Source organism: Mesoplodon mirus, assembly GCF_964341445.2.
Source record: "Mesoplodon mirus genome assembly, chromosome: 3".
NCBI lineage: Eukaryota > Metazoa > Chordata > Mammalia > Artiodactyla > Ziphiidae > Mesoplodon > Mesoplodon mirus.
The window spans coordinates 18,539,229-18,561,994 of NC_138978.1; the positions used below are offsets into that span (position 1 = coordinate 18,539,229).

The following is a 22,766-nucleotide window of genomic DNA, read 5'->3' on the forward strand; positions in this document are numbered from 1 at the left end:
CCATCTCAGCTCACCTCAAGGCTGGAGAACAGACCTCTGCTTGGTAACAAACAGGTCTTTATCTGAGCACCTACCACATGCCCCCATAGCACACAACACCTGTAATCTGTTATTATCTGTGAGCAGAATCCTTGCTCAGTGATGCCCGGTTATACCCATCGTACAGCTGAGGACACAGAGGCCAGGGAAGGGAGCTATCCTACCAGGATCTCAGAGTCAAGAAATCAGGGTGTTGGGATCGGAGCCCCTGTCTGTGCAACAGTCCACACTGCCGGGGGCTCCCAGGGCTCCAGCCCCGCTCTGTTCCTCCCTGGCCCCATCTTTCCCCCACACGTGCCACCTCCAAACAGAGGCAAATGGCACTGACCCCCAGGCCACCAGGATCTCAACCGGAGGCGACTGGGCCCCCCAGGGCACATTTGACGATGTCTGGAGATACCTTTGTTGTCACAAGTGGGGGTGGGGGGGGAGGGAGAAGGAGAGGAGCATGGGGAGGGGTCACTACCGGGTCTAGTGGTGGAGGTTAGGGATGCTGCCCAGCCCCCTAGGATGCCTAGGGCGGTCCCCACCGGAGAGGTGTCGGGTCACATGACAGTGGTGGTGGCGCAGAGTAGCCCTGTTCCAGATCTGCAGGCTCGCCCTTCCGAATGCGAGCTGGGGGCTTCCTGCTGGATGCGTGTGCCCGTGCCCCTCCAGTCTTAGCCAGAGGTGGGCACCAGCAGCTTGCAGATGTGGGTAGGCAGTTCTCTGCAGATTCTGGACTAAAGCCCTTCCAGATGTGAAGGGATGGCTTACAGATGTGCGCATATCCACACGGAGGGCCTTCCGGGCAGAGCCTCTCCTTGACTCAAACTTGCTTGGTCTCCTTGAACTCTTCTCCTCCTAGGCCTCAGCTTCTGGGCTCCCATGTCCATCTAGGCATTGTCCAGTTTTAGCATGACATCTGCTAAGTCACTTCAGCCAGGGTCCCTCATCCTTGATATCTGATGGGGTGCCTCACCCACCCCCCCACCAGCCCCAGGTGATGTCTGATCACCCTGCCTGCCTTCAGCAAGAATCCTATTGGGTGGGTTTAGCCAGAATCCCCCCAACCCTGATGTTTCCTCTTAGGAATTTCCCATCCTCTGACCCCCATGCTGTGCCTTGGCTACAAATTCCCACTTTTCTTTTTTCTGTTTGGAGTTGAATCCAATCTCTTTCCAGCCCCGCAAGACCCCATCATAGCGGTCCCTACACTATCCAGTGGCCCCCTTGAATAATTAGTCTGCCTTGCTGTGCTTTAACAAGTGTCACTGGATAATTTTTTCATCCTTTTCAGATGGGAAGAGAGAGAACTTTGGGCTAATTTCCTTTCAGATGCCTGGGGAAGGGCCAGCTCCTCTTCAGGTGCATCAACTCCCACGCCCCGCAGGCCTGAACACCCTGGAGTGGGAGTTACCAGGCAGCTGTGGGCAGGGCTGTGGGGGGAGGTGGAGCCTCCTTTTTCTAGGCCATGTGTCACCTGCGTCCTGCCCTGGGGCATTGCCCCGCACTACCGTGCCACTGCAACAGAGAGAAGCTGGGGTCTGCTCCCCGGAGACTTTGGGGTGGATCGCGGCTCTCCTTGAGAGCCCTATGTTCCTGGCCCCCCAGAACCCAGAACATGGCAGATGGGACTCAGGCCAACCCCAAAGAGTTCAGGAAGAAGGGGCTGGTTAGACACCCCTCTGGGCAGAGGGGCCCGAGCCTCAGGGCCTCTTCTCCTTTGAGAAACTCCAGGTACATGCCTGCTTCCCTGGGATGGAGCCCTCCTTGGAGAGGAGCAGGGATGAGGGTGGGGAACTGGCTCCTAGAATCCGTTTCTTCAGAAAGGAGAGCTCTGAGTCTTTGACGGTGGCTGAGATATGTCATTGCATTTTTAGCACTACAAGGGCCCTTGGGATCATCTAGCTAATCCTTATAGGCACTTGAGGCCCAGAGAGACTAAGGGATCTATGGATGATCACACAGCATTTTGGAAGTAGAGCTGCAGCTAGAACCCAGGGACCCAGGTCTCTTGGCTCCGGGCGCAAGAGCCAGCCAGCAGGTTGGGTCACGTGACTCCCTGGCGTGCAAATGGAAGGGGTTGGTTCTGATCTGTGACGAGGTCCAACTCCATGAGACAGGAGCTCCCTGTCTTGGAAGCTGATTCTTGCTCAGAGTGGGAGGGAAGGAGGCTCCCGGTGCCTCTGGGCTCTGCCATCCTGGGGGCTGTCCCTCCAGGAGGTGCAGGCAAGTGGGAGGTGCTCAGATCTTCCTGGAGGAGCTAATCACAAGGCAAGAGCAGCAGGAAATGGGGCATCAGGAGATGGTGTTGGGCTTCCCTGGTGGCGCAGTGGTTGAGAGTCTGCCTGCCGATGCAGGGGACACGGGTTCGTGCCCCGGTCCGGGAAGATCCCACATGCCACGGAGCGGCTGGGCCTGTGAGCCATGGCTGCTGAGCTTGCACATCTGGAGCCTGTGCTCTGCAACGGGAGAGGCCACAACAGTGAGAGGCCTGTGTACCGCAAAAACAAAAAAAAAACAAAAAAAAAAACAAAAAAACCCGATATAGACAATAATTTAATTTTTTGAGTAATGATTAGAGTATCAACACCAACAATTTTTTGGTTTTGTTTTCTAAATCATGAAGAACAATCCACTTTTTGAAGATGCACAACATCAATCCTTCAATTCTCTTCTAAAAGTGACAAAGGGGGCTTCCCTGGTGGCGCAGTGGTTGAGAGTCTGCCTGCTGATGCAGGGGACACGGGTTCGTGCCCCGGTCCGGGAAGATCCCACATGCCACGGAGCGGCTGGGCCTGTGAGCCATGGCTGCTGAGCTTGCACATCTGGAGCCTGTGCTCCACAACGGGAGAGGCCACAACAGTGAGAGGCCCGCGTATCACAAAAAAAAAAGAGATGGCGTTGACCACACCTGTAACAAGGCCCAGGAGGGAGCCGCAGGCCAGGAACCGCACGCAGGGGGAAGGGACGGACACAAGACCAGGGTTTCTTCCTATCTCAGGTCTTACCTAGGGACGAAGACGTTCATCGCCATCGCCATCCTGGCCAGCTGTGGTGAGTGAAGGCGCTGGGAAACTCCTCCTTCTTCCCCGACACCCCCAGCCTTTCTGCTGTGACTCACCCACGGTCCACAGGACCTCAGGCCTGCCATCAGGTCTCTGCTTCCTGGCTCTGCCCCTGACTGGCTTCATCCCCTCTTTGGGGCTCTTTACTCCTCCAGGCACCTGTAAACATAGCCGGGTTGGTCGGCATTTACTATTTACGAGCCTCAAGGGTGCAGGGCCTACAGCTGAGCAAGCATTGTAAAGTGGTGGTGGTGGCTTGGCGTCAGGGCACTTAGGGACACCGGGGTGCTTGTGTACATAGGAAAACGTGTTTGTGTGCGTGTGTACATGCAAAGCTAGTGAGCTTGCGTGCAGATAGCCGCATGTATCTATGTGTGTGTGGGTGTGTCCGAGCACGTGGTGATGTCTATGTGTGTAACACACATCAGGATGATGTGTGTGTGTTCACAGTGGCGTGTGTGTCTCTAGAGCGTGTATATGAAAGTAGGCTGTACACATCTGCACACGGCAGGTGTGTAGCAGTGTCTGGGTATGAGATGTACTGGAAGACATGGAGCAGGTCTGGGGGCCTTCTTCCTTCTTCTTTCTGGAGGGGGGCCACCCCCCTGGACAGCTGAGGCTCCTGCCACACAGGCAGGCATCCTGGTGGCAGTTGCCCTGTGTAGGCGGAAGATGGGCTGAATGTCCCACTGGCTTTCTGTCCACCTGTTCAGCATTCCCTGAACCCAACCAGGTTTGAGACAAAGGAAGAAAATATCAGAAACGAAATAAGGTTATATGTGGCCAGACGTGAGAAACAGTTGGTTGAATTCAGGCGAAGTGACTTGTTATTTAGAACGTAACCCCTTGAGTTCAGCCCCGCCCAGGGGCCTGGGACAGAGGCTGCAGCCTGAGTGCATGCAGGTTTTGTTCCTTCCGCTTGGAGTGGAATGTGCACGTGGCCACTCTGGGTGCTGTGTGTGTGAGAGAGTGGGAGTGCGTGTGCATGTGTACAGGCATGGGGGGTGAGTGTGGGTCTGCTTGTGAGACTGTATGAGTGTGGGAGGTATAGGGGAAGGGCAGGCCTGGCCCAGGGGCCCAACAAATCCTGGGAGGGGGCACCATGGGGGAAGCAAGGGTCTGGTGCTTGCCAGGCCCCGAGCTGGGCGCGGGCCTGCCCGATCTCTGGGGGCTGGGATTGTTATTCCCATTTTGCAGATGGGAAAACAGAGGCCCAGGGAGCTTTAGTTCTGGGCCTGCCTCTGTCTGACTCCAAAGTGAATGTGAGGTTGGCGAGTATGAGAGTGTGTGTCTATGTGTGAGGCGTGTGAGAGCACAGGAAGTATGGGTGGGCGTGTGTCTGCGTGCGTGTGTACACTTGTGTGGTATGTGGAGGAGAGTGTACGGTGGGTGAGTGTGTGTTTACGTCTGTGTGTGTGTTAGAGTGTGTGTTTGTCCGTCCTGTGTGCAGATGGGTAAGTTTTAGGTGGGAGCTGATGGCTGGGGGCCCTGGGGATGGAAGCTGCCCCCTGCCAGGGGTAACACCTCCAGGATGTGGGAGTGGGGGTGAGGAGGCCAGGACCTCACAGCGGGCGATGCAGCTGGTGCCCTGCAGGGGAATGACTTTCTTGGCTGCTCTCAGATTTGGGAATCGAAGTCAAAGAATTTAGGCAACCTGCCTCCGGCCGCACAGCGCTAATGGAGAGACCTGTTTGCAGATCTGGGTCTGTCTGACCCCCAGGCTGCTTGGCACACATTTGATTCCAGCAGCAAGAGCCCTGCAAGGCTGAAAGGGTGGGGGGAGAGCTAACATTCCCGGGGACCCCTCTTGGCCCCCCTCTTCCACTCTCTTCAACAGCCCACGTGGCCAAGTCAGAGAGAGGCCTACAGGATGCAGGGACCCCTCTCACCCTGCCCCGGACCTAACATAACCATTTACAGGCTCTAAACCATCCTCTTAAAATTGTCATTTCTCCCCACTCCTTCTTTGTTTCCTCTCTTGTGTGCTACTTATTTTCTGTAATGATGAAAATCCTGGAGCCAATAGACAGGAAGACACAGGTGGAGCAGAATTCCTAAAATCAGCTCTCTGAAAGGGAGGGCAGGCCTTGCCCAGGGTCCCAACAAGCCCTGAGAGGGGGCACCATGGGGGCAGCGAGGGTCTGGTGCGTGCCAGGCCCTGAGCTGGGCGCGGGCCTGCCCGATCTCTGGAGGCTGGGATTGTTATTCCCATTTTGCAGATGGGAAAACAGAGCCCCAGGGAGCTTTAGTTCTAGGCCTGCCTCTGTCTGACTCCAAAGTCTGTGCTCTTCCCACTGAGGCATGTGGAGGTGGTGAGTCCCTTGTCATCACTAGCGATGTTGGACAACCACGTCTCCAGAAACAAGTAATTTCGGCCTTTGGGTTTCCATCCAGTCTCCGTTTCTGAAATTCTTAGCTTCCTCCTTCCCCCAGTACATTTCCTCTTTCAGGCCATGGAGCTGGGTGGGGGATGTAGAGAGAGTTAAGGTTAGGCTGAACTGGGTGCCTAGCCCCGGGCACAGATGGAGGAGTCCAGGTTGGGGAGGCATCCCAGCTCTGGGGCACACAAACCTGGGTTCAGGTCTGGGCTCTGTCACTTCCAGGCTGCATGACCTGGGCAAAGCTTCACCTTTCTGAGCCTCAGTTTGTTCATTCATAAAATGGGATGACAGCGGCCCTCCTGCCTGTGTGGGTGGCGGCCTCACCCAGGTAAGGACCCAAATGCCAGGCTCGATGTTGACTCAGCAGTGAGCCAGCACATCTGGGAGCCCAGGAGGCAGGGATGCAGGGGAGGGGAGAATGTGTCCCTGGGGTGAGTGGCCTGAGGATGCCGGGAAGCTGATTTTGTGATTTTGCTGGTGTAGGAAAGGTTGTTGCACTACCTGTGAGACAAGGACAACGGGGAAGAAATATATATGTGTGTGTGTGTGTGTGTGTTCATTGAATGATGCACTGGCCCCAGGGCCACGTGGGGATGCTGAGTCCCTGCTGGGAACAGAGGAGCCAGGCCAAGCCGGAAGGGCCCAGAATCGTGTTCAGAAGAGCTTGTGGCATTTGTGAAGCCCCTTAGAGGGTATAAGGCACTGGGCTCTCACTGGCTGGGTCCAAATTCTGCTTCACCTCTTTTCAACAATGTCTTCTTGGGGAAGTTACTATATGCTCTGGGTCTCGGTCTTCTCATCTGTAAAATGGGGATAATATCAGCACTCTGTAGGGTTGCAGGGAGCACTTGATGAGTTAATGCATGGAAGGGGCATAGGACAGTGCCTGGCAAATACTATTATCATATTCTCAGGGCCATAGGGCTCAGTGTAAGGACGTGTGTAACGCACCATACCGGCTGCTTTGTGGATTGCACCCTCCTCCTGCTCTGCCCTCCCTCTCCTGCTCCCTCTCTCCCTTCCCCTTTCCCCAGCCCTGGGGTGTTGCAAGGACAGCCAGTCAAACAGGAGAGGCCACGCACAGGGCAGGGAACTCACAGCACCCCCTCGGTTCTCTCGCAGTCCTGCCCGCGGCCCACAGTAGCCTGCTCAACCTCAAGTCCGTGGTGGAAGCCAACACAGGATGGAATGCCATCTTGTCCTTCGTGGGCTATGGCTACTACTGCGGGAGGGGTGGGGGGCATGGCCTGCCCATGGATGAGGTGGACTGGTAGGTCCTGGAGAGTCTGGGCTGCTGGAACCGGGCAGGGACAGTGAAGGTCAGACTGTCTCCATCTCTGAGAGGTGGGAGAGGCCCCTTCCCCCAAGGAGGAGGCTTGTTTGATGAGTTAGTGGCCAGAAGCCTGACCTTTGACCCGTGTCCTCCTCAACCGTCTTGGATATTTTATTTTCTTTTTTTTTTTAAAGTGTATAACATTGTGGGTTTTTTTTTTAATTCTATCATTAGCATGTTTTATTTTATTTTATTTTTATTTCTTTTGGCCGCGAGGCTTGTGGCATCTCAGTTCCCCAACCAGGGACTGAACCTAGGCCCTCGGCAGTGAAAGTGCAGAGTCCTAACCACTGGACCGCCACCTTGGACATTTTCTATCATCCCTTTCCAAGGTCTTGGGCTTGGAGGCATTTGAACTTCCGTTTTTACCGGAAGGAGCCTTTGACCTGCCTCCAAATACACATGAGAGCAATAGTCACACAGCTTATACTTGATAAAGGCAAGGGCTGTGACCACTGGACCCTCAGACTGGAGGCTCCGGTGGACAGGACTGTGCTTCCTCCATCAGACTGGGAGTTCCTGGAAGCTGTGGCTTATCCTTTGCTCCTGTCTCCCCCCGAAGCAGCCAGCACCAAGTCTGGTATCAGTGGAGGCTTCATAAATGCATGTTGACTAATTGCCTGCCCTCCACTAGAGGGGATGGGACAGCCATACCACATTTGCTTCCTGTCCCCCATCCCCAAGCCCCACTTAACTCTCCAGGCCTTTGTCTCTCCCTGGCCATCGTGCACAGCCAGGTATAGCCCCTGCATCTAGCCGGTCTCTTCCTACTTTGACTTCACCCAGGCCGCTCTCTCCCACCCTGACCCCTCCTGAAGCTGCAGCCAGGGCTCCAGGGGGTGGGGGGGAAAGCTAGGGCTCTGGGCGGAGGGCAAAGGGAGAGGATCACGGACGAGAACCTGGGGCACTGGCCTGGTTCTGCCCGGCTGTGTGACCTAAGGCAAGTAACTGCCCTCTCTGGGCCTCAGTCTGAAGGTCTGACTCGTGAGGGACAGGAACAGATGATCATGATAGAGGTCACTGCCGGTGGGAGAGGGGCCAAGCCTGGCTACGCCTGCCTGCTCTCCTCTCCCCGCCCCTACGTGCGGCCATGCCCACGACTGCTGCTACCAGAAGCTCTTTGACCTGGGATGCCACACCTATGTGGACCACTACGACTACACCATCGAGAAAAACACCAACATTGTCTGCAGTGAATCCCTCTCCCACCATCGCCCCTTCCCCTCAAGAAAGTGTGTACTGCCAGCCCCCTCAGCCTGTGCTAGGGCCGTGGGCCGGGTTGCCAGATGAAATACAGGATGCCCAGTTAAATTCAAATTTCAGATAAACAATGAAAGATGTTTTTATGTAAGTATATCCTAAATATTGCATGGGACATACTTATACTAAAAACTAAATGTTAGCATAAAATTAATAAGTATTAGTATGAAATGAAGAATTAGCATAAGTATATCCCATGCAATATTTGGGATATATTTATACTAAAATATTTATTGTCTGAAATTCAGATTTAACCAGGTACCTTGTTTTTTGTTTGCTTGTTTGTTTACCAAATCTAATAATCCTGGCTGTGGCTCTGGCACATCTCCCTGATGTGCTCGGAGCCCCCAGGCCTGAACTGGCCCCCAGGTTCTCCAGTCCCCGAGATTCTTAAGCTTCGGAGAGCTTAGGGAGTGATCCTGATTCAGTGGGTCGGGTCTGGGTGGGGTCCAGGACTCTCTGTTTTTAATCAGATCCTCAGGTGATCCTGAGACTTTGTGTCAGGCTGGCATGGGAGTCAGGGGACCTGGGATGGAACCCAGGTTCTCCCAGCATGTATGACCCTGGGCAGGCTCCTTCCCCACCTGGCCTCAGTCTCCCCATGGGTACATTGAGGGGTTTGGATCTGAGCAGACCCATTCCCTTCTAGTTCTGTCATTGGGATCCCAGCAGACGAGGTGGCCCCATCCTAGACACCCAGGGTTTCTAGGGATTTGAGGTGTTGGAGCCAGGCCTGGCGGGTTCCCTCCTTTACCATGGACTCATTCCCCACCTGACGGGCACAGCATCCAAGCTGATGGCCCAGGTGTCCCTGCCCGGCCCCTGCTAGTGCCCCACCCTGGGGCAGCAGGTACCCCTTGGCCCAGCCCCATGGGCAGCCCTGGGCTCCCTTTTTCTCCTTATCTTAACCAGGCTGTGTGTCGTCCCTTACTAAGAGCTCACAAGCAATGCCAGCTTTGCAAAGATACTCAAGACTCCTGTTCTCTGGGAAAGAGTCTGGCGGGGGACTGGGCACATCTGGGGACCCTTGGCAGCCCAGGGCTGTCTGGTCCTCATATTCTGCTGTTCAGATGTGTGGTGGAGGGTCTGGCTTGAGAGGGGAATTCATTAAGCAGTTCGAGGAGAGGAATCTCCCTCCTCAACCCCCAAGACAATGGACTAACCCAAGCGGTGGTTTTCACACTGGGTTCTGGGGATTTCTGGGGCCATCAAGTCAACTGCTGTGAGAGCTAATGGGGGGGTCGGTTATCCCTGGATTGGTGGTCCAGCTGGCTCTTTAATGTATTTTGTAGCTCAAGTGGCTTCTCTTTCAGCTGTTTTAAAAAAAATGTTTTTATTCTTATCTTTTTTATTTTGGCTGCACTGGGTCTTTGCTGCGGCGTGCGGGCCCCTCTAGTTGCAGCTCTCGGGCTCAGTTGCTGTATATGGGATTTTAGTTCCCCAACCAGGGATCAAACCCGGGCCCCCCCTGCATTGGGAGCACAGAGTCTTTTAACCACTGGACCCCCAGGGAAGTCCCCTCTTTCGGCTGTTTGATATATTAGTCTTTGGTCAAGAGTTTCATGTCAGAGAAGGTATTCTGCTGATGGAGAGTTTGCAAGTTTGCAAACAATTGGGCTAGTGGGTGGTTCTCGAAAGGTGTTCCCCAAACCCGCAGCATCAACAGCGTTTGTCAGAAGAAGCTCTACGGGTGGGGTCGGGCAGCCTTGGTTTTCAGGAGCGCTCCAGCTGATTCTAATGCGCTCCTAAGGCTGAGAACTCTGGGGTAGATGATTTCTGAAGGCCCATAACAACGACAGCATTTGCTCCCTGGGACGCACAGCGCTAAGCTCTTCTCACTCCGTCCTCACCACGAACTCCCTCCAGGGTGTGTGTGCTGTGACTCTGTGCTTGAGAGAGGCCTGCGATGGTAGAAAGTAACTGGGCTGGGGGGGAGTTCCTGACACCTGAGTTTCCGTCCCAGCTCTGCCTTGGGTTTGCTGGGTGACTTAGGCAAACGTACCCTTTCCTGAGCCTCAGCTTCCTCCTCTTGACATTGTCCTGTTGGGCTCAGGGGTTCTCTGTTTACCATGCGCCAGGGGCACCTGGAGGGCTGTGAATGCAGAGGCTGGGCCCCGAGCGTCGGAGCCTGCAGGCCTGGGGTGGGCCCGCTGATGGTGCTGGTGCTGGCCTGAGACCACCTTCCGAGGTCCACTGTGACCTCAGAGTCCGTGCGCTGCACTCCCCATAGGCGAGCTCAACCAGACGGAGCATGACCAGCAGACGTGCGAGTGTGACAAGAGCGTGGTCCTGTGCTTCCAGAAGCCGATGGACGTAAAGGGAGGAAGGAGCATGGCAACGACCTCAACATCTACCGCCAGAGCCCCACGCCCAACTGCAGCATCTACGGGCCATGCCCCCCGCCCCTCCCTAGCGCCCTCTGGGGGCTGACAGAGAGGAGGGTTGGAGGTTCCGGTCCTGGGGATCAGCCAGATGGAGCAGGTGGAGGTGGGGGCGGGTCGGGGGCCCCTGGGCTGCCCTCCTCTCTGGAGCCCTCCAGCGAGACCGGCCCCAGAGGACTCAGAAAGGCCGGGGCCCTGGCCCTGGCCACCTGGCTCCTCCAGCCCAGACCTGGGTGTGGCTTCATCCTGGACATGGCAAGGGGCATATGCCCTGTTGGGGTCTCTCCCGAGTGTGGAAGGCAAGACCTGCGAAAGACTGGGGGCCTCTGAGGGAGGGGGGCCTCTCACTGGCACTAGCTTGACTTCCTCAGCCAGGCCCTCAAGGCTGGGGCCCAGAGTCTTCGAGAGCCAGACCTGGAACAGCCAACATGGGCCCAGAGCTTGGCATGTCCTAGGACCAGGTTCCCAGGCAGACAGAGCGCTGGTCACAAGGCCTGGTTCTGGGGCCCCTTGGCTGCTCCCAGGGGATGACTCAGGGTGATCCCTGCTTTGGGAGCCTTGCAGCCCTCCAAAGCCCCAAGAAACAGCAGGTGGCCCCATCCTGGGCTTTGTCAAAGTAGCACGAGTCCCAGCCCAGACACCACAGGATGGTCACGGGGCTAACGTCCCAGGCCTGAAGTCTGGCCTCAGTTACCCAGAGAGCCTCAGAGCAGGCTCCTGGGCACTGACAGAAGCCACATGCACCGCCCCCAGGCGCACAGGGACCGAGATGGGAGCACACTCAGATGTGTCCCCACCACTCGGGTCCTCTGCCGACCCATTCATGTCAGAGGCACACCCTGGCCGCCGCCCTGCAACGCTGAACTGCTCTGAGGGGCGCCCCGATCCTAGGCCGCCCGGGTCCCTGACAAACACGGGAGGGGGAAGCCCCAGGCCTCCAGGCGCTCCCCCTGCATCTCTCCCCGTGCAGCAACCAGGCCAGGGGCTGGAAGGGACCAGAACACTCATTCCCTGGGCAAGGAGAGGCAAGGCTGCAGCCTGGCGACAGAAGCCCTCTCGATGGGGAGGAAGCTGAGAGCTGGGACCCACCTCGGTGAAGAGGAGACAAAGGCAGGAGAGACCAGGTCCAGGCAGGAGGCCGTGGGGAAGATTCCAGAAGGCAGCAGAGAGGGAGCAGGATGTGAAGAGGGAAGGGAGAGGAGAAAGTGGGAGAGAGGTGACACAAGGTGAGGGCCAGACGTCCAGACCAGAGTGGTCCTGGCAGGAGGAGGGGGGGCAGAGGAGCCTTGGGGGTGGGGTCCCCCCTGGGGCCCAGGTTCCCGCTGGGGCTTGTGGGTTTACCAGCAGAAGAGCAGGAGGATCAGGCCTCAGCGGGCCTGCTCTCCTGACTCCGCCCCAGCACTGTTGTTTCCCCCGCTTCCCAGTCCTTCCTCAACTTGTCTCTTGACCTCAGGGTCAGCGGCCTCCAAGTAGCCAGTGTGCCCTGCCTTGCTCCACCCTCTGCCTTCACCCAGCGTCAACCCTGAGGGCCACTGACACAGCGCTGTGACCCCGCTGGACACTGAGAACATCCACCAAGAATCTCGGCCCAGCCTGCGGCCGCTCAGGACCACCAGCACAGGGGGGAGGGACAGTCAAGAAGAGCACAGGTGGGGAGGGACGTGGGGGTAGGGAGAACATCTACAAAAAAGACGGCAGGGCTGGACGGAGTCCCGCCAAGCTGCAGCTTCTAGAAACCCTCCTTGGGCTCTGGAGTCAGCTGTCACTGTGTATGGGAGGCCTTCCTGCTGCTCACCCCCTGCTGTCCTGCTGGCCGTGATGGGTGATGGCTGTGGTCCCCCGTGTGCCCGCACCCAACCTGCCCAGTCACCGAGATGCTCTCAGGAGCCCACCTGCTCCTGAGCTGACCCCATCAACTCTGAGCTGAAGCCCCGCCCCACCCAGCAGGAATGGAGCCAGGATGGGGAGTCCCCCAGAGGCGGGGGCAGCAGAGGCCTGGGCCCCTTGCCTGTGGGAGCCTGGGTTTCTGGCTGTGCCCCTCTACCCGTGCAGACAGCCTCCCCTCCTAAAAGTCTGGGTGTTGGGATGGGATTCCGCTGCTAAGGGGTCCTGCCTGCCCCATGCCTCACCCCAGACTTTTCCAGATACTGCAACCCCCAGAGATTGTCCACAGGCCATGGCACCCCTCTTCAAACTAATAAAGGCCTCCTACCTCAACTCCCCACTGCTGAGTCCTCCTTGGAAAGGCACCCACTGGCCAGGGAAAAGCACAGTGACTCCCTCCTGGGTCTCCAGCTCTGGGGAAAGTGGGTTCCCTGACACTCAGCATCTGGCATGGCCTATCCCCTTCCTGCTCCTGGCCTGGGCGAAGTGGCCCTCCTCCAACAGAAACAAAAATGTTGGGAGGGTTGGAAAGTGGGGCTGTGGTCCAGCACTCGGACAACGATAACAACTACTGGGCTGAGTACTTGCTAGACATCCATCTCCACAACGCTCTCCCTCTACCCCATCCTTTTCTGTTGAAAAAACCAAGGCCCAGAGAGGGTAAGTAACTTGCCCAAAGTCACACAGGTCATTAGTGATGAGGCTGGGATCTGAATCCTCAGCATCTGACTTTTTTTTTTTTTTTTTTTTTTGTGGTACGCGGGCCTCTCACTGTTGTGGCCTCTCCCGTTGCAGAGCACAGGCTCCAGATGCACAGGCTCAGCAGCCATGGCTCACGGGCGCAGCTGCTCTGCGGCATGTGGGATCTTTCCGGACTGGGGCACGAACCCGTGTCCCCTGCATCGGCAGGCAGACTCTCAACCACTGCGCCACCAGGGAAGCCCAGCATCTGACTTTTAATGTCATCTCTTCACACCTTCTTAATGAAGACTTGGGCAGCTGGGGTCAGTGGGACAAGTGACTGAAAGTCCAGCAGGGTGCCAGGTCCTGGGTCCTGGCCTTAGCCTCTTCCCTGTGATGGGCATCAGTTTCCCCAAGTGCAGAGAGACCAGAGCCACTGTTTCAGACGCTCCCCAAAGCCATGAGTTTTCCTGGGACTTCTAGGGGTGATCTCTGGGGAAGGGGAGGCTGAGCAGATGGGGGTCTGAGCCCCCCACCTCGTTCTTCCATGAGTAGCCGTGCTTTTCCTGTGTTACATATTGACCCTTCCCATGAGCTACCATAAGAAGAAAAGAGAGTCTTCAGCTAACATTCTGAAAACCCCTCGACATGATCATCCATTGGTTCATTCATTCAACGGACCTATCCCGATGGTCTCCTGTGGACCAGGCATGAGGCTGGGCTTCGGGGTAGACACCACTTATCAGACACAGCTTCTGCCCCCAGGACCCCACAGCCTGGGAGGGGGAGGCAGACACATGGACCAATACCCTTGACATACGGTGCCAGGTGGTGTCAGGGGAGCACGAAGGATGCAGCCAATCCTGGAAGTGGCCCCCAAGGGGATGGGGTGGAGATGGGATGGTGTACTTGATGCCTCTGGAGGTGGCGAGGGGGAGTGGGATCACAGTTTTTGAAGGGCACTTTGCTTCCACAGTATGGGTGGTCTTTCTCTCCTCAAGTTAGTGAGGTCTTTTATGCAGAGGCTCGAGGAGGGGGCTGGACTTGCTTCCCACTGGTCTGGGGGCTGCCATTAACAAAGACTCTCTCCTTGACCAAAATTTAGTCAGGCTCCTCTGAGATCTTTTCTCAGCTAGGTCTCAACATTTTGGTTTCTATTGCCTCGTGTTAGCAAGAATCCTGCTGTGTCAGTTTAGTGAGAATCCCTACCCACCCTCAATATCTGATCAGATTCCTCATCCTCCACCATCCCCTGGGTGAAACCTGATTACCCCACCTGCCTTCTGCAAGAATCCTGTTAGGTCGGTTTAGCAAGAATTCCCCAGCTCTTATCAATTTTCCACCTCCCCCCAGTCCCTGCTATAAACCCTCACTTAAGAAATGTAAGGATTTGAAATTGTATTTGGAAATGAGCCCAATTCTATACTGGCCCCTATTGAAATAGTTCTGGAATAAAATCTGTTTTGGCCGCTTAAGCTACTGTCCGGCTCTGGTTTTCTAAGAGTTGTGACTCAGATGGAATCAGATTCATCATTGGACCCCGGGATCTCTGCCAACTAAAAGTTGTCGCTTGCCATTCTTGTTTCTATAAGAATGAAGTCACCAGCCACTGCAGCCTCTGACCTTCAACACCCCCTGAAAGGAGTTAAGGGTGGAGATCAGGCACGAGGCGCTCTGTGCTCTGGGAAAAACTGGCAGAACAGGTCTTCAGATCGTTTGATATTTTCAGGAGGAGATTTTATGAGCTCAATTTCTTGCATCTTCTCACATCTAGAAAAGCACTAAAATCATTCACAGAGACATCTGGCTCTTTGTGGCCCTCACCAACCTTCTTGACTAATAGCAACTTTTGGCAAAATGTGTGCCTGACTGCACCAAAATCACACGTATTCTGACCCCTCCCCCCTTTACCTCTTTGGAGCAGTTCCTCAGTGCTATTTGAGATGCTATAGTTCTCATTTTGCCCCAAATAAAACTTAACTCACAACTCTCACGTTGTGCATTTTAAAAAATTCAACACCTCTCACTTTCAGTGGGAAGTATAGCACAGCCTCGTGGGTTATTACATTACAGTCCTGTTCATTGTCTTTGAGCTATTTTTCACCCTCTTGGTTAGATTCCATTTTCCTTTCTGCTTTGTTACCTGTCTGTAAACCGGAATGAATCCTGCCATCCTGCACATTTTGTTAATTCTTCTAATTTTCTCCAAAATCTGGCTACAACTCTTCAAATGAATGTTTCCAATTTTTCTCCCACCCTCTTGACTTGGAGTCACTGAGAACTAAAACCCAACTGCCCAGATCCTTATTGGGACTTTCTAAAGAAGCCCTATGAGCTGAAGCTGGATGCGTCCATGCTCTTCTCCAAGAAACAAGCATGACCATGACACCGATGTCGGTGCCATCACCAGAGATGATGCAAGCTGCAACCAGGAAGACCAATGGATTGCCACCTCTCTCCTCACTTCACCATCTACAGATGCTTCAAGCTCAACATCTAGACATCTCAACTGGCTGTCCTTTGAACCCAGAAACTGGGTTTAGCTGCTCCGATCATTAATCTTTGTTTTTCTTTTTTCATAGATATCCCCCTCATTTAAATGCTTAATGGTTCACACCATCCAGAAAATACCCTTTACTACCAAGTCTCAACAGGTGGTTCCACTGGTCACTAATGAACAAAAAATGACCAATCGAGAAATGAACTCATATTGTTCAGAAGAAAGAAGATCTCCTCTTTCCCTGAACCAGAGGAGGGACTGGCAAAGACTCTCCCCTTGACCAAACTTTGGGCTCCTCTGAGAAGTTTCTCAACTTGGCCTCAACCTGTGGGCTTCTGTGTTCATCTTTGCATCATTCTTGTGTTTCAGCAGGAATCTGGCTATAACAGTTTAGGGAGAATCCCCACCCTTCCTCAATATCTGATCAAATTTCTCACCTCTCACTAGTCCCCAGGTGATATCTGATCACCACGACCTGCCTTCGGCAAGAATCCTGTTAGGTCAGTTTATCAAGAATCCCCTACTCTCTTAGCAATTTTCCAGCCACTGATTACCCCCACCCAGCTCCTTAGTTAGAAATCCCCATTTTTCTTTGTTCTATTAAGAATTGAGCCCAGTTCTATACTGTCTCTTTTCCCCCACTGCAATAGTTAATAAAATCTACTTTTACCACTTTAACTTCTGTCCAGTTCTGATTTTCTACACCACCATCTCTGCCCAGACCTAGGTTAGTCTTCCATTCTCGGAGAAGCACTGCCCCATGCCCCCATTCTTCAGACCCCTACCCCCCGAGGGAGTGGCTGTCAACTCTTTTCTAGAACATGGGCGACACCTAGTGGTCATGATAGGTCACCACCTATGCTTTGCTCCACACCTCCTGCCCCTCTGGGTCTGAACCCAAAGGGAGAGACCCTGCCCCAGGCTGGCAATGCCCAGGAGAGCACTAGGAAACCATCACTGTCACCTCCACCTTATCATTGCCATCGACACTGCCTCTCACAAGGAGCAGACTGGGTGCAACCCTGGCTCTGCCGCTCATGGGGCCACTGGCCTTGGGTTAGTTGCCTCACCCCTCCCAGTCTCCAACTCCCCCTTCTGTAAAATGTGTGTAATAAAGAAGAGTACATCGTTGGGTCTGAGGACTACATGAGGCCGCGGAGGAGAATGCTCCCAGCACAGGGCCTGGTGCAGAGACTGGAAACTCAGTGCTGGAGACTGGGGCCCACCCTTGACAGCATGTTGGGCCAAAGGTCCTCAGGGCCAGGCTGGCAAAGGGCAGTAGGTGGAAGGAAGGAAGATGCTGATGGAAGTGTATGGCCTGGGACATTCTCCCCCAGATGGAAACCTGGCAGAGCAAAGCTGTGGTTTACCAAGAAAATCCGTCTCTCTGCACGTGGGTGTTGGGGGGAGGGGAGGGGAAGGAGAGAGGCAGAGGGAGAAGGGAAGGGGGCAACTTAGTGCCCCAGCTGCACAGCCAGGCCCCTGGTGCCTGCCCGGCCCTGGTCTCAGGTGGGCCTGGGAGCCACCTCTCTTCATGCTCGGGACCGACTATGAACGCAGGGAGGTGGCCCTGTCCTCCCCAGCGGTTGTCATGGCAACACTGCTGTCAGCTTCCCCAGCTGTGGCTTCTAACAAGCAGCTGATGCCACCAACTGTGACAACAAGCAGAGTTGGGCATTAGGAGACAAGGGTGCACAGTACCAAGGTCCGGGTACATGGCCCTGCAACCCTGCCCAACACCCTGCCTCCTGGGCTGGCCATCTGGTACCTCAGCATGTCAGGGCCCTGTGAGCAGAGCAAGATTTATTAAGCACTTACTGTATGCTGAGCACCGGGCTCAGAGCTCTGTGTGTGCCATCTCACTGAACCCTCCTAGCAGCCCTATGAGGTGGGGCTATTCATAGCTTTGTTTATAGAAGGAGGGAAGTGAGGCCCAGAGAAGCCAAGTAAGTTACTCAACGTCATGCAGCAGAAGCAGGGTTTGAACCCTGACTCCAGAGCCTTAGCTTCAGAGAGCATCCCTTCATTCTGAGAAAGGGGATGGGAAAAAAGAAACTTAGAATTGGGACTTCCTTGGCGGTCCAGTGGCTAAGACTCCGTGCTCCCACTGCAGGGGGCATGGGTTCGATCCCTGGTCAGGTAAGTAAGATCCTGCATGCCGTGCGGCGCGGCCAAAAAAAAAAAAAAAAAAGAAATTTAGAATCAGAAGAAAAAAAAAAAAAAGAAGAAGACATGGCCAGCCCCACCTGACTGCTCAGACCCTCCATTTTCATCTGTGAAAAGGGAATGAATAATTTCTGAGGTCCCACTGATGATCAACAAGTTGGGTGAAAAAAAGTTTCAGGAAGGGTCAGATGTACACAAATAGGAACCTGGGGCCCAGGAAGAGGAAGGGGCTTATGTGAGGTGGTCCTCACCCTGGCTTCCTTCTCTCCAGCCTCCTAGCTCCCCTCCGTCCAGCCCCCTTCAGCCCCACACTCATCTCAGCTATGGGCTGCCTCTCTCCCTTGCCTGCCTCCCGGCCTCTGCTCAGGCCGTTCCCTCTGCCTGGTGCCCTCTCCCTCCTCTCTGCCTTGCCTGGCTGACTTGCACCTAACCTTCAGGTCTGGAAGCCTCTGCTGACCGGCAGGTCTGGATGGGGTGCCCCTCAGGTATGCCCGCCTCCGGGCTCCCTGCCCCTCACTGTCTTGTTATCACCTGGTTACTTGTCTGCCTTCAGCTCCATTGTGAGTTTTAGGGGTCAAGGGTGTACCCTCCTATTCCCACTGAAACCAGTGCCCACCCCATCTCGGCACACTGGATATTTGTGCACTGGGTGAATGAATGAATGAAACCACACAACGACTTAGTGGCTTGGCCAGAACCAGAACCTAGGCCTCCCTCTAGGGCAAGTGTTTAAACCCTGGGGGAACAGCCTCCTCCATTACCCCTCCCCCAAGTCTCACCAGTACTGGATTCCTTCTGAGATGAGCCAGGAGAGGGGAACCTTAGGGCAAGGAGAGTCAGCCTGGGCTCTAGCCGCTGCTCTGCTATGTGTTAGCGGTGTGGCCCTGAGCCTCAGTCAATTGGGGACTTAACAGCAACTGCCCGAGGAAGGTCGGGTATACTATGCACAAAGGGAGTGCTGTGCCCGGGACGAGATGAGCCTCAGTACCTGGAGGCTGCTTGCTGCAGCAACCAAGGCTTGGGGGGCACATCAGGATTCCCCTTCTCCCCACTCAGCATCCCGGGGCCTGGGTCTCGCCCCCTGCCCCAGCTCTCTGTTCTCCCACCGGACATGATTTCGCTTCCAGATGAGCTCAGTAATGCCTGGCCCATCCCAGGCGCCCCGGGAGAGCCTCTGTAGCCACTGACCCAGTCACCTCTCTCCCCGCCAGGCCGGCTGCCCTGCTCCAGGCCCCCAGCTGTGCCCACGCTGCTGCTTTATGCCAGACTCCCCACATCTGCTCATCCCCGTACCTTTCACAGCTTTGCAGACACCCCGGAAGGGGGATGGGGGACAATGGCTCTGCCTGCCATGCACACAGTCACCCCAAAGCAGTGACAGCCTCTCCCTGTGGGGCACCGAGCCCAAAGCCCGCCCTTGGTGGAGGGCGTGCCCACTGCTCCACCTCTCCCTGACTGCCTGGCAGCTTCACCCAGACAGCAAGAAATGCAGCTGTGGAAAAGATGCAGACACAGAGCTGTCGCAAAAATGCATCTACACTTGACGTCTGTCCCCTTTGAGGCAGGGCGTTCGCTCCCACAACAGTGCCGAGGTGGAAGGGAAGGGACACCACTGCGCCCCCGCGATCGCCACAGCCCTCCCCGTGTTAGTCATCATGCTCCCTGGTCTCGCCGTCCACCCGTCTGCCTCTTTTCCCCTGAGGACACTGAGCTGCCCAAGGTCTCCCAGGTGGAAAGTGGTGATGGCTCAGAGCACTGGGACCCCCACTGCTCCCAGGATCTGAGCCCAGACTTCTTAAAGTGGCCACAGGCTTTCCTTGACCTGGCCTTGCCTTCCTCATCTCTTCTGCTCGCTTGAAAATCGACTCCCACATTCCATGCTCCCCACTCTGAGCTAATGCAATCCCTTCACGTTGACCTCACTTCAACATACACATCAGGGATTAGAAAAGAACACAGGTCCTTGCCCCCAGGAGCTCATCTTTCAGCGGGAAGGCAGGCAACGAACAGTGGTATCCATGCGTATACGAAGCCTGGGGAAACAGAGAACAGGATGAAGGGGATGGGAAAGGCCAGGGGAGGGTGGGCAGTATTAAAGGGGGTGGTCGCATAAGCTTTATTAGGAAGCTGAGATTCCAGCAGAGACTTGGAGGAGGTAAGGAGTCAGGCACGTGGGATGCCCCCTCTAGGCCGAGGGAGCCACTGTGGGCAGGGTCCTCGGGAGGGAGCGTGCCCGCCATGTTCAAGGAACAGAACAGCATGGAGGCCATTGGCTGGGGTGGAGGGAGTGAGCAGGAGAGTATAGGAAGCGAGGCTGCGTGGGTATGGTCAGGGGGGTTTCGGGGCTGTGGAAGGACATCGGCTCTTACTCAGAGGCAGACGGGGAGGGCGTGAGGAGAGGAGTGACACGATCAGACGCCAGGCACCCTGCTGACCAGCTGCTGGTGGATGAGAAATTGCAGAGGCTGAGGGTGGAAGTGGAGAGAATGATGAGGGGCAAGCCTTAGCCCAGGAATGAGGTGATGGTGGCTCAGACCAAGATGGCAGCCCTGAAGGTGGCCCAGGTGGTTCTAAATGTTTCCCCTCTCATCTTTGTCTTTTTTTAGATGTGTACATTTTACTGAAGTATTTTATAAATATAGAATCTAAATGTATTTTGAAGGCGCCAACACATTAGATGTGGGATATGAGAGAAAGAATTTGACATGCATGTTTTTGGCTTGGGGGAGGGGCAAACATGGAGGATGGCCCTTCAGCTGATCCGGGGGGGGGAGACTGGTGGCAGTGGCGCTTTCGAGCAGGTTTGTTGAATCACCTTCCATCCCTCTACCTCACTTGGCTACCCCAAGTCCTCCTCATCTTCAGCTCTCAGGTGAGACGTCAGACCCTCAGCATTCTTCAGGGAATGCTGACCCCCCGCCCCGATGGCGATCATGGCTCCCTGAGCTGACCCCAATTCCAGCATCTCCCAGCCTGCCTTGTAATCACCCACTGACTTGTCTTCTGCCTGATCTGAGAGCAACCGGGAGTTGGATGCAGCTTTATTTCTCTGCTTTAGCACAGGGGCTGGCTTGCAGCAGGCCCTTGATGTGGATTTGTTGAGGGGATGAATGATTGACCTTCCAGGAGAGCGGGCTTTCCCAGTGAAAGCCAACGACCTCCCTCCACAGTCCCACCACCGTCCTGTCCTCCCAGAATCAGGGCATCGACGTGAGCACTTCGATACCACCACGGGCCCCATTTTACAGATTAGAATCGGAGGCCCAGGCGGTGGACCATGGCCTGGATCTCACACTGAAATCCCTGCCCCCATGCTGAGCCCAGCCCTGGCCTCCCTCCCTCCACTGTGTCATTTGGCCAGTCCTGAGCTGGTCTCTGTTGTGGTCCGGAGTCCCCAAGGAGGGGAGGTGCCTGGCTTGGGCCCAGCCACCCTGGTTCCATGCCTGCCTTTCCATGGTCACTCCCCTCACCGCCTTTTACAACCTTCACCGTGACGCCCATCAACCCCAAGCTTCCTTCTGCAGTAGCAATGACTACAGCACGTGGGCAGGTGGGAAAACAGACCAGTTTCCCCTGTGACCTGCCAGCTGAGCCAGGCAGAACCCCAGAGCCCTAGTTCCCAGACCCTCTGCTGACCACCCACCTCTAGCTTCCCTTTCTGGCTTCACACCCGTGATGGCGTCACTCAATCCAGATTGTAAGTGTCTGAACTTGAACTTCTAAAAGCTGCTCTGGCTCTCAACTTTTTCCCCAGGATATTTACACCTGATTCTCTGTTTGTTTTCTTTAAACCTCTGAATCCCTACTGCCCAGCTCTGTGCCTGCCGCCTAGCAGAGTCTCAATGAACTTTTGGTTGGATGACTGAGTGATTACAGCCTCTGTGTGTTCTCCGGTATTGCATGAGGATGGCCTTTCTCCTCCCAAGCCCGTCAGGTAAGGGGCAGGGGCACGTCCACGCTGCTCACGTGGCCCCCAAGCTCGGCACAGTGCTGAGAACCCCAGAGTCTCGGGTAGTGAAGACCAACGACATCAGTGAGTTACACCGCGTGGCAAACCACACCAAAACTTAATGACATTAAACAAACCCATTATTTAGCTTGCACTTCTGCAAGGTGGTGGTTTAGCTGGGGCTCAGCTGGGTGGTTGTTTTGGTCTCAGTGAGGTTCTCTGGTGTCTGTGGTCAGCTGTGAGCTGGCTTTGCTGATCCCTGCCGAGTGCTCTCACGGGTCTGAGGTCCTCAGCCAGACAGCTGGCCTGACGACCTTGATCCGGGTGGGCTCCTGCCCTCCTGCAGGTGGGCCCAGGGTGTTTCTCATGGCAGTGGCAGGCGTTTCCGAGAAAGAGGGGACGTGCGTTGGGCCTCCAGAGGCCTTGCTGGCGAACTGGTGGACCGTCACTTCCACCATGTTCTATTGACCACAGTAAGTCACAAGGCCAGTCCAGAGTTCAGATTCAGGGGTGGGGAAAACAGTCTACCGCTTGACCGGAAAAGCTGAGCATCACATCGTGAGAGGTGAGGATACAGAGAGGTAAGAACAGTTGTGGTCATTTTTGCAATCTACCCCCAGGCGTCAGAACGATCAGCATCCACCCTGACTGGATCACTTTAATATTTATTAGAATTTATGCCTTATAACCAGGGGCTTCTAAATGTGGATCGAAATCTTGGATACCCCCCATTCCCTCTCCCTTGCCCTCTTTCTCCATTTCTTTGTTATCTTCCTGGCGTGACACCCAGGTGGCAGCCGTGGGAGCTGATGTTCTCATGCTCTGCTTCCTGGGAGGTGAAAATGGCATCGACTTTTTCCTACCTCAGGGTTCTCTGGAGAAGGCAGAACTCCAGCAAATGAGAAACAGAGTCCAAGTGTGCTTCTCGGGTGCTTGGCATGTGACCAAGACCTGGTTTTCCAGGATCCCTGCTTGGCTCCGGCTGGAGCTGGGTTGTGGGTCTCGTTTCCAAATCTGCCCTGTATCCTGACTTTGAGGTGGGGATGGAGGGAGAGTTTAAGGTGGATCCTGGTGCCTTTCCCCTCCTGGAAATTTCCTGGGATGGGGGTAGGTGACATCTCTCTACCCTGTCACCTTGTTTT

General features: G+C 55.1%; 1 protein-coding gene across 1 annotated transcript; it reads left to right on the forward strand.

The window, feature by feature from the left end:
- Window positions 1–1,642: 1,642 nt before the first annotated feature.
- Window positions 1,643–20,993, forward strand: LOC309799083 (uncharacterized protein; the record flags this gene model as incomplete). The annotated part of the gene is made up of 7 exons (XM_082612109.1): window positions 1,643–1,758; window positions 3,026–3,078; window positions 6,593–6,740; window positions 7,886–8,061; window positions 10,294–10,376; window positions 10,497–10,550; window positions 20,871–20,993. 7 exons carry the CDS (start codon window positions 1,643–1,645, stop codon window positions 20,991–20,993), a joined length of 753 nt encoding a protein of 250 aa, XP_082468235.1.
- Window positions 20,994–22,766: the final 1,773 nt, after the last annotated feature.